This window comes from Acanthisitta chloris, unplaced genomic scaffold (assembly GCF_000695815.1).
Source record: "Acanthisitta chloris isolate BGI_N310 unplaced genomic scaffold, ASM69581v1 scaffold1978, whole genome shotgun sequence".
In the NCBI taxonomy this organism is placed as follows: Eukaryota; Metazoa; Chordata; class Aves; order Passeriformes; family Acanthisittidae; genus Acanthisitta; species Acanthisitta chloris.
In genome coordinates, this window is record NW_008685146.1 from 7,423 (window position 1) to 19,470 (window position 12,048).

Below are 12,048 nucleotides of genomic sequence, written 5' to 3' on the forward strand. Positions count from 1 at the left end.
AAATGTGTCATAAATTGTAGCATTGGGTATTCTGACATATAGGTCAGCTGATGATATTGTATATAAGGTTAATACTTCTTATGTCTTAAAATTAAATGACTTGGAAAAAACCCCCACAGCCTTTTCAAACTTTGCATGTGGGTTTAATGTTCACTGATGAATAGAGGTGATGGCTACCAGGCTAGTCTGGCACAGCTTGAACCTACCACTTGTTCTTCCTCACCTCTTTCCTCCAACACTAAATTAATTTATTGACTCCATAAAGTTTGTGTAAGCTTCAAAGTGATTATAGTCAGTTTAGGTGGAGGAGTAATTGACTAAATATGCTATGAATGTCTGTTGCACAATGCTTAGTTTGGCAGTATTATGCATCAGGAGAAGTTTGACTTCCATTGTTGATAATCACATGGTACTTAGGGAAGGAAGTGAAGGTTGTTTGGAAAATCCCAGCAACTGTGCTGATTATGATTTCTTAACTTGCAGTCTTGGCCCTTAGGCATTGCCCACTCCCAAACATGTCTGACATGAGTGGCATTCAAATTTTTAAACTTCTTCTGGTACCCACAACATGTGGAAACTATTAAGTTTAAGTAATGGAAAACTACTTCCTGAGTGGGCAGTAAGAACTACTGCTCAAAAGGTCATACATGTTGGTGTCTGAAGTACTTTGGGACAAGTTAGATTAAGTTATTACTTGCTTACTGCCACCAAACAGTTTAGAAGGTATGTCTTCTGTTTGTTTCCTGTGAGCAAGAATTATTGTTTCCATAAGGATGACTTATACCTTTGACTTACAGATCAGACGTGACAAAATCGTTCATGTGACTATGATCAGAAAAATGCTAGGCAGTTCTTCATGGCATGAAATGAATCTTTAAATGTTTACCACCCTTCTGAAGGGCAAGGTAAAGAGCACTTCATACAGAAGATCTGGAAGATGACTGTTAATTCTGGTAGTTGTGGGACTAATCACAAGCAGAAATCTTTCCTAGCCAGATGTTTCTATCCAGTGTGCCTATGTGTGGTTTCAAGGTACTTTCTCTTTGAAGTTGCATAAGTGAAACATTAGAGATGGATGTCAGTGGAGACAAAACTTCCTATGGCTTTCTTTTTTTCTTCTCATCCTTATTCTCTAAATGACTATAGCCATTTTTATTTGTCAATTATTTAAAAGAGTAGAAAAAAAATCTAGATTTTTCCTTACCTTCACTTTTATTAAAACAAAATGAGTAAGTTCCCTCAGACTTGCACTGTCTGAATGAAACCAAGTTGTAAAAGCCAGGACAAAACTGTTCTTTTGAAAATTCTTTTGTCACCTTTGATTTCAATATTGTGACATGCTGAGTTGCCAAAACAAAAAGTTGATAACCTTGGATGCCCATAGCTACATCTAAATTGCAAAATTTGGAATATACTTGTTTTGTCTACATCCTAACTATAGCTCAGGAGGAAACCCATGTGCATGTTTTTCTTATTTACATGCTTATTTCCAGTATCAGGAAGTAGAAGTATACGACCAGAGTAAGTGTGTTTGCTTCAGTGAGGCTCCTTGTTGGGCTGGAACTGAAGTGTACTCTACAAGAATACATCTGCTTCAGAGTTTATTTACTCCAGTAGCTCAAGACAGACATAGAGCAGTAAAAAGGTAGTACTTGTCTAAGCTGCTATTTTGGCATGTAACTTTTGCATGGAGCCTCCCACTTAATGGTACTTTCTTGTGCACTGGAGACATGACAGGTTAAACACTTCAGAAGTATTTTTTTACTGTACAGTAATTGATATAGCCAAGAGTTAGGAAGAAGGAAGGCCCAGTATTCTGAAAGCTGGTACATACAGAGTCTAGACACACTGAGCTGTTTGTGCATATCTCATGCTTGTGAGAGCTGTTCACAAGGCTGTGTCTCCTGAAGAATTTCAGAAAGCCTCTGATCCTGAGCAAAGGGTAACATGTGCTACCCAGGCCATCTGTTAGTCTTTGTCAGTGAAATGAACTGTCTTGGTCTGGAAGGGTGTGAGGCTGGTTTTTAATAACTCAAACTGATATTGGAAAACTGCAAAGTGAAACACAAAAGCTCTCTGAATATGGAATTCTTTATTTTTGCTTAAGAAAATCCAAAGCATTTTCAGCTTCATATAAAATATACAAGACAGGCAGGATATGGGTTTGGATTGGAAAAGGTGGTGTGCTAGAATGGTGTATACTTCCATCTTCAACCACACTTTATGCATGTTGCTTTTTTTTCTTTCCTTTCCTATTGCTCATCTAATTGTCATCTTTTCATGTACTTCTTGGCCTAATGTTTATGAATCAATTACTGCTCTGATAGTTAAGCAGTTTTTAACGTTTGGGTACAGCATGTGTAAGGATGCAGTTAGATTAGATAACTGGCACAGTTGTGAAAGGAGGATGTCCATACTTTCCTCATAAATTCTCCCAGCAACTCTTTGTCAGCCATGTGGCCATTAGATTTATTTTTTGATAGTTTTTTTAACTGTCTCAAGTTGCTCATTCAACAGAGAGATAGTTGGGAGGATGGAGAGGAGGAAAGTAGGGGGTTAGTGAGCTGTATTACACCACCAAAAAACAGATGAATGACAAAGCTGTTGTTAGCAAGGGAAGGGAGCAATGGAATCTCTTCAGTAGTTACCTGTTAGTCTGTTTGACCAACATGCACCTTACTGCTTTTAATTATTTCCCTTCTTTATGTAATTTATTGCCTGTACACTCCAGACATCTTTCCTTTACCACTTCCGATTTGCATATTATTTTTCTTTTCCTCTCCATTATTTTACTTTCCCTCAGCTTTAGACACACCTACTCCCCTCATCCCTGGTGAGGGATCAATACAGAACCATGAACAACAGAAATGGAAGAATAAAAGGTCTAGTAGGTTTCTTGCAGCCTTTGTGGTAAGGCAGAGCCACCTTTACGGTAGGGATCTGTTATGTGCCTCAGAGGGTATACTCATGCTTAGAAATACTGGTCTTGCTTAGAATCTTCAAATTCTTTGCTGCAAAGTATGTCGAAGTATGAGTACACTGTCACTTACATTGAATGGTTGGCCTGCATAATGTTCACATGCAGTTAAAGGTTGCTTTGCATGTTGTGTTTGAGCAAGGATTTTATAGGAGCCAGGTTCCTGGAAAGGCACCTTAGAGCCTTGTTGCCCATGAACAACACATAAGAAGTAGAGGGCATTAAATTTCCTGTTAGCTCCAGTCTCAGCTGGGTGAAGTTGGTCCCTAATGACCACAAGAAACTTCAGTTTTATAAAGTGGAGAATAATTTGCCTCATGCATTCATTTGCTTTTATGGTTGTTACAGCTATTTCAGTTATAACACTCACTCAGTAATGTGCTCTTAATAAGCAAAAATGGTCTACTGCAATCCTGATAATGGCAGGACAAATAGATTTGAAACCTGGGGAGTTATTTGCGGTTAATTGTTAATCTCCTGTTAGAAAGCCGAATAACTGGAGGCTGAAATGCTGAGTGTAAACTGAGGTGGAATACAAAAACGTAGTGATATATGCAAGTAAAAATTCTGAAGCATTAGGATTTTGCTCTAGATGGAAGAGAGGGTAGCTGCTGCTTTTAGCTTACAAATGTTAGCATTGGCACTGAAGTTCTGTTGTTAGTATATAGTTAGTAGGACATAGGTTTTCCACATCACTGCGTATCCTGCTTAAATCTCTAATGCCCTTCAGCTGTAGTTTAAAATGCAGCAGTCCTGAAGGGTCTGGTAACAAGGTGATTGTGCTATACAGATGTTAACTTTGCCTGGTAAAAATAACTCAGATCTCATCAGAGCAGAGATTTGCTGGGATAACTTAAAAATATGGGCAGGTTACTCTATTAGAAGGTCAAACAGTTTAACCATGTTTTAGCAGATACATTGTAATTTGAACTCATAACAACAGTGCTTTGGTGTGACTGGGTGCAAGGAGTGCTTTGGAATATATTTAAAAGTGAACATCTTGCTTCTCTGCCTTTCCCAAGCTAGACTAGTGATAAGGTCAGTCAATTTTTTTTCTCCTGTCTTTTATATCACAGCATTATAAAAGGCCAGAGTACTTAAATAATCTCAAAATCTATGTTTACCGTTTTTTTGGTGTAATGACATCATGAACCAAACTTTGTAGCAAATTGATTTAGTGAGCATAGTTTTCAAAAATAGCAAACATTCAGTAAGCAAATTTGAAACTTTGACCCAAACTTGAAAACCAGCAGGACTGTATTTGACTTGAAGGGAATTGCCAGTATTTTTGGAGATTAGGCAGGAAATGTGAAGTTATGCATCCAGACACAATAGAGATTTTTTTTTTACAGCCTTACCCCCTTGCTGTTTGCAGTTTAAAACTTAAATTATTATGGAGTACATCTGCTACTAACTGATAAGTTGCTGTGTGGAAAAGCAAACAAATCAAACCTGTTCAGTAAGACACATTTGGTGTGTCTGCCTTGATCACACCAAGATTATATTGTTTTCCTGTCACTGACAGTCTGTTAGGTTGAAATAAGAGAAATTATCAGTGCCATTGTAACAGTAGAATGAACCATATGTTTGTGTCATACTGACGTAAAATATGTATACATCAGTACAACTCATGATGTCTTTCAGATCAGAAAAAGCCACAACAATGTAAGCATAGCTGTGTTTATGTTGTGCTGTGTACATACAATCCTGAGCAGGAAAGAGAATAGCTGTCTAGAGCAGTGAGTGTTTGCAGTGTCCTGGTGAAGTCATATCTGGTGTACAGGTGCCTGTAAAAATGTAAATTTTCTACCTTAAAATAGGAGTGCTGCTTGGTTGAAGCTAGAATTATATGAAATTTGGCACTTAGAATAAGATATACATTTGTTGCATAAGCAAACAAAAAATCTATTAGAATATGCCAATCACCAATAGTATGTTTGGAGGAGTGTGGTGTTGTCCCAGAATCTGAAATGAGGTAGTCTGGAAAAGCCATGACAGCTCAAATGATTTAGTACCTAAATAAATATTAAAAAGCCCCAGTCATTATTTTCATTTTAAAGCCATATTTTCCTTTAAAGCCATTTCAGCAGCTTTCATTTCCTTACATGCAAACTGGCTGTCATCATTGCAGTAAAGTTTCTAGCACAAACAGTGTTAGCATCTGAAGTGCTGTTAATGTGATAAATTAACACTGCTAGTCTGTAATGGAATACAGGCTTGGCATCGTCTCTTGCTTTGTTCTATGCTGTTAGTCATAGAGAAAATGATATAAAGAGTTAAATTTTCAAAACCATCAAGTGTCTTGCTGCAGAAGTAGAACCCCATGGATATTTTACTGTGAATTCTTTTTAGCAACTTTCTCTGACATCAACTTTATGCAGACATCTTGTGTTATTGGTTTACTTAGCCGTGAAGACTTTCAGCGGATTCCAGAGCTTGCCATCAATCCACTTGGAGACAGAATTATCAATGCCTTCTTTCCAGAAGGGTGAGTTCCAACAGGCTGAATTTTGTGACCAGGCATAAAATTTATAGTTCATAAGTTTCAATAGGAGTGAAATTGTGATAATTAATGCACAGAATTTGAATTTACTAGTAACTGAACGCTTCAAACTTGTCATGCAATATGTGTGGGTACATTGTTTCCTCAGCATGTTTTCATTCTCTAATGAGACATAGTTTATACCCTTACAAGACATTTTTGTGCTTTATTTATTGACAGATTTAGGCTTGTGTCACAGTTTTTCACTCTTGCTAAACTGCTGAACACTTCTGAAGAAAGCCAAGGGCATATATGGACTTTGGTTCTTAAAGCAAACTTGTATCAATCCTATTTTATGTTAAGTAGCATTGCAATTAATTAATCTGGTCTTACTGCATCTCAGTGTACCATTGTTATTAGATTGGCTCTTTTGGTTGGTTTTAGTTATTTATTATATTTAAGACATAATCTATGGCACATCTAACACAAATCCAAAGAGGTGATCAAATTTGCAGTATTGTCTCTCCATTATACCTCTCTGGATTGTTCTATGGAATCTGCTTCTCTTCTTGAATGCAGTTGTCATTACTGACTGAGGAAGGTCAGATCATCTAATCAAGTCATAATACCAGCTAGTGCAGGCAGGGTTTCCTGAATAGAAGGCGGGAGTTCTGGGAAGTACTTACATGGCTGGTTCCCACAGAAACCAGAGAAGAGAACTCTGTCAGAGAACAGTGAGCAATGGGAGCCCCACCTGCAGGAGATAAGGGTGACAGCAAAGCTGGAAGGGGGATGTACCTGCTGACAAAGGGCACACACCTAAACAAGAAGAGCAGAGCAGGTCCAGTGACTGTTGTCAGGTCAGCCAACAGTCCAGTGGTTGACAGCGGTGAAACTAGTTTCAAGTCAGCTCAGGGAATCAGGGTCCAGATCAACAAGATACATTGCTAGATTCAAGCATAGCTGCAGCACAGCCCAAGCAGGAGCTAAGGGTGAGGGCTTAATCTTAAACAGAGCTTGCAGGCAAGGGGAGGGGAGCCCTCAAAAAGACTTCTCACAGCTTCGTTTTTTACATAACAGCATGATCCCAGCTTGCAACTGCATAGGCAGCCAAACCCTGGGGAGGTGGGTGTGGAAGAGTTCATGTGGTCTGATGCTTTAGGCATTCAAATTCTTCTTTAGTGAAATGAAGAACCTGTATAAGCCATGCTAAAACTGACCTGATTGAATGTTTTCATAGAGAGGACCAGGTGAATTTTCGTGGATTCATGAGGACACTAGCCCACTTCCGACCCATAGAAGATAATGAAAAGAGCAAGGACCAGAATGGACCAGAACCACTGAACAGCAGAAGTAACAAGCTCCACTGTAAGATTCTATTTTTTTTCTAGAAAGGGAGGGAAAGGGCTTGGGATCTTCTGTACAATTGTTTGCTGTGGAATGATGTTCAGAATGTCAACAATGGACCTGTTTGTGTATTGCAATTTGGTGGAATTGGTTGAATCATGAGTAAAATGTGTGCTTTGCAAAGTGTCACGTAACAGAAATGTTTCAAAAGAGTTTGCATGCAAAGTTACTTCAGATTTAGAAGCCACATCCCATATATGAATGGGCTTTTCTGCTTCTTTCTTCAGTCTTCCATATAGTATAGTGGTTTTTTCTCACCTTCAGCTGAGTACTTTCTTAAGTATTTGGATGTCTGCCTACAGTATATGAGCAGAATGCTCTGCTAATCAAAGTTGGCAACAGTCTTCAGAGCATTTAAAATTTTTGTCGTATCTCATCCAGAATATAGTCAAAGGGAATGAATGGTAATGTAGAAATGATTTGCTCTGAAGTTACAGGATTGAACGTATCTTACTGATAATTACACTTCCATGACTTGGGGCTTTGAGGAAGTACCTCTGCTAGCAGAGAGCTTCTGAAATGATAATGTTTCTGTTATTGGCAATAATGCTATTCCTGTATGTGCTAATAACACTTATGGAACTGAGCTTGAGTTTTATGGTGAAATAAAATTCTAAGCTAATTCTCTTAAAATAATTTACAAATAGTTTTTTGGGGTTTCTTAGACAAATCTGTTGTTACAAAGAAAAGTAATGGCACTTGAATTACACTGCTTTTTCTTTCTTCTCTGTAGTTGCTTTTCGATTATATGATCTAGATAAAGATGACAAGATTTCCAGGGATGAGCTTCTTCAGGTAAATAACACAGGGCTGATTTGAATGACTCCATCATGACCTCTGACTTCACACCTGTTTAGAAAGAAGACGGGAATTAAAACAGTTTTCTCAAAAGAACTGCTGGAGGAATTTGGTAGCTAATTGCTTATCTCTGGTGTAAATCTTTAGATATGGTATGAGACTTCAGTCTCATTCAATAGGCTAGGCAGGTCTTGTTGGAAGCTGTACCTAAGTATTCAACAAATACACGAAGCCACTTAAGAACTACCTTTTATAACTTTCAAAGGTGCTTCTAATAGGATTTCAAAAGCACAGTCCTTGAGGTGGATTAGGTTGTTTGCCTGATCCTCTGTGCATCCTCTCAACAGAATAAAACTTCTTGAAATTGCAGCAAATGTAATCAAAGTTCATCAGTGCTACATATATATGAAACTAGGCTTGAGCTAGGAGTAATTACATACTACTAATCCTAGGAAGTACACATGGCAATTTGTGGTTCCTGATGTAGGACAATGATTTACTTTTGACTACAACTGCCCTCTTCTATCTGCACAGAAAATGCTTTACTAACTCTGGAAAGTAGTGGCAGTTATCATTTGACCACAGATTTTCAAGATTCCTGTAGGCAACTGTCTCAAACAGCAGATATCCAATCAAATGCTTGTATGTTTTGCTGGAAAAAAAAAAAAGAAGCATTAGATAAAATGAGTCATCCCTAGTTCCAAAGGCTGTCATACTTCTACCTCTTCCTGCTGCCTAGTGGAAAAGCAGGATTCTTTGTCAAAAGCGGCTGCAAAAGGAAGCTATCTTTGCTGAAAGCCTTGATGTACAAAGGACAAATAGAAGTGTCTAGAAACTGCTTCCACAAAAATCTTGCACAGTGTTATTTTGACAGTACATACAAGAAAAAAAGCACGAAGAATACTTCTCATGTCAATGATGGTTATTTTATGTTACAGGTATTACGGATGATGGTTGGTGTAAATATTTCAGATGAGCAGCTGGGCAGCATTGCTGACAGGACAATCCAGGAAGCTGATCAAGATGGAGATAGTGCCATCTCCTTTGCAGAGTTTGTAAAGGTTTGTAAACTACATTTTTAGTGACTAAATGAAACTGCTCAGTAATGAATAAGTCATTCAGACTTAAAGGCAAATGGGAACAGAGATGAAGTCTTTCCAATTTGGGCAAAGCAAGACTTCTGACTTGTCCTTCCTATTATCAGTTGGTTGCTTTTTTTATTCTTAAATACTGTCAGGGTACTAATTATTAGTACACATTTCTTCATACTCTTACATAAAGCTACAGCACTAAATATATTGGAGAATTTTCACTTTTGCAACCACTTCTTTCTATACAAGTAGCCCAGCTGTAACAGAGCAATTCTTCTGCTGTAATGGTACGGATCAGTTTCACTTGCAGATTTTGTTAGCAACACAACTAATACCAGTATTCCAGTTCCTAGCTGTAATCCTTTGAACTTTATCTGTTATTCATCAGAATTAGGTAATAGAGGGAGCCATTAGCTAGTGGAGAAAGCTGTCCTGTAGCAGAACAATTTCAACTACCTAATGGGATGGTTTTGACAAGAGGAACCAGACTCATCTTGGAGGGGAACAAAAAGCAATAGAAACAAGTTGCAACATGGGAAATCCTGGTTAGCTTTAAGAACTTGTTACCAAGAGGATGATCATAGCTGCTGAAGATGTAGAACATTTTTTCCTTGGAGATATTTAGAACTTAAATCAGACAAGACCCTGAGTGACCTGATTTAGCTGTCCCTGCTTTAAGTAGGAATTGAGGGGGTTAGACTAAAAGACCTTCAGAGGTCTTGAAATGTAAATTAGTCTAGTCTTGGAACACTGAAGTGTACTGCCTGAAAACAGCCTGCAGCAGAGCATCTTCATGTGAGTGTTAATAGCAATTTAGTGAATGAACTTGCCACCCCAGTTTTACAATGGTCTGTATTAGTAAAGCTGTGGTCTTGATTTTAGCTCTGCAGTGACTGCTCATGCCCTCTACTCTGTTCTCCCTTGTGTTTCCTAGCTGGGCATTCCCATACAGTCTAGTTTTAGGCTTATCGGGGCTGTTGGCAGACTCAAACTGCATTAGTTACACTTTGACAGCCTTCTTCCAGCTCTAATGGATGAAGTTTCTTCCCTTGGAAGAACCTTATACCATAATGAGAACCATCAGTCTCTAGGTGAATGACTGACATGTCAGATTGAAAGCATCCCATGTTGCTGCCCATGTCCTCTTTACTAGAGTAAGAAACCTTGTAGGAGAGATGTACAGTAACTTAAGTAGCTGTTTCTCGATTTATTGCAGGTTTTGGAGAAGGTGGATGTAGAGCAGAAAATGAGCATTCGATTTCTTCACTGATGAATGGAGAACCAACTCCTTTCTACTCTGACTATATAATGAATAGAACTTCATTTTATCCTTAGCACTGTCCCCCAGAGCATTGCTACTGGTGCATAAACAGTACATCTCCAACCCCTCCCTGATTTGTTCTGCCAACGTGAACATTCCCTGTGCATCAGGAACAAAGGGAAATTGCTGCCATGCAACTTGGAAAGGAGCTTTAAAAAAATCTTTTCCTTCCTGTTTTATTTTTTTCCCCTTTCTCTGTCTCCTTCTATACTACTGTTTCAGTAAAAATGTCTCTCCTTATGTACTCCTCTTTAATCTACAAACTGATTCTTCTGAGCTCTGAATCTGAGAATGGAAAAACGGGAACATGCCACAGAAGTGCCCTCTGAAACATTTCAGAGACAAGCATCTACTCAAATACTAGGTGCAGTGATAATGATTCACTTTTGCCACATTACAGCTGCCTTTTTTTTTCTATTTGGCCCTTCACATGCGTATTTGTTTCTTCACTGCTGTTAAATCTGCCTTTTACTTGAGGACTTCTCAGTTTCTGTGGCTTCATTGTACAAGTAGCACTGAATGCATGATGATATAGCCTACAGTACTTTAAAGTACTGTGAATAGATTTGATTCTTTGTGGAATGAATTCACAGGGACAATAGGAGAATCTCTGGTGGAGACAGGCTGTGGCGTTCTCAAAAGGAATAGGAATTCTGCACTAAGTTACTTAAATGGCTCCAGCAGCAGATGCAAAGCTTGTTTCTTTCCTTTGAGTAGTTTGTAGGCTTGATGGAAGTGGACCATGAAGTGTCTTCTCCAGGTTGCTTTGCTCTCTAGGCTCCTCCTCTTGTGAGGATGGTTTTGCCTCTGAAAGTGTAAACTTGTTTACCAGTGTACATAATGCAAGGAAGTTAGTCATGCCAAAATCTGGATTTGTAATTCTGCCACTGCCCTCTGGTAACAGTGTCATGAAACGTGAAAACATGAAACTGATTTTTATTTTTTTTACCCATCACAGTGGCCTGGATAATCAGTGATTGTTAACATTGTCCAGTATGAAAGTCCTGGTCTTTCAGATTTGTGTTGAGGATGGTAGCTGTATTTAGTACAGCTCTGGCGTAAGAATACAACTTGGGGAAGTACGTATTATCCCAAATATTTCAGAATGTATTTCTATACAAATCTCTTTGCAAGTGTAAGATGATTAACACTATTAGTATCATGCAGATTAAATTTAAGAGATTAAAATTATTGAAGGTTCAATAATAGCAAAATTTTCTGTGGCTAGATTTGACAAGTGATCTCATCTAGTTCAGCTGGAGCATTCCACTGTCTGGGAGATCTTTCCCATAAAACCAAAAAAACCCTGGGAGCTTCTGTATTGAAGAATCGCTGTTATAACTGCTTCTCTGTCATGTGTTAACATTTCTATAAATATGTACCAGTCTCAAATGACTCTCCAATGTGCATTTCCTTTTTTCTCAGTTCCTGTAAATCATCACTTTTGTTAAAGAATAACATGCAAGTCTCGGAAGGATTTTTGATTTGTTTTAAATTAGGAAATTCAAAAGCGACATGTTGCACTTCATTGTTTTGCAGAGTGCAGCACAGTTTTAGAAAAATGTAAATTGAAAACCTCTACTCTGTATGAAAAAGAAACATTATGGTTTTATAACCATGTCATGTAAAATAGGAATGTAACAATGTTAATGGATTGAAAAGTAAAAAGTGTTTGTAGGCTTTGTGATTTGCTTAAAAATAGGCATTACTCTCTTCTGGCTCTATAGTTGTAACCTACAGTTGTGCCTTATTGTCCCAGTGAGACTGGATATTGTATTTATCAGTCCATAAATAAACCTTCCACTGTATAAAAAATCCCAAACAAATCCAAACTGTTCATGTATGGTAACTGGCTGTCCTTTAATGACTGGAAAAGTTATATAGCAGTAAAACAGTGTTAGCAGGCCTTACAGGTTAATTTCTTATAACTGAGCTTGTTTTCAGAGTACTATAATACTAATCCTTATTTATA

At 38.1% G+C, this 12,048-nt stretch overlaps 1 protein-coding gene across 1 annotated transcript in view; it reads left to right on the forward strand.

Annotated features, from left to right (window-relative positions):
• The window catches only part of CHP1 (calcineurin-like EF-hand protein 1), a gene marked incomplete at its 5' end in the record, with an annotated part of 12,414 nt that extends 1,926 nt beyond the window's left edge, over positions 1-10,488 (forward strand). The window contains 5 exons of the mRNA XM_009079605.1: positions 5,385-5,465; positions 6,700-6,827; positions 7,600-7,661; positions 8,603-8,725; positions 9,972-10,488. Of these exons, the coding sequence (XP_009077853.1) occupies positions 5,385-5,465; positions 6,700-6,827; positions 7,600-7,661; positions 8,603-8,725; positions 9,972-10,025 (448 nt within the window). The remainder of the gene's footprint in view (positions 1-5,384; positions 5,466-6,699; positions 6,828-7,599; positions 7,662-8,602; positions 8,726-9,971) is intronic.
• Between the last annotated feature and the right edge of the window lie 1,560 nt (positions 10,489-12,048).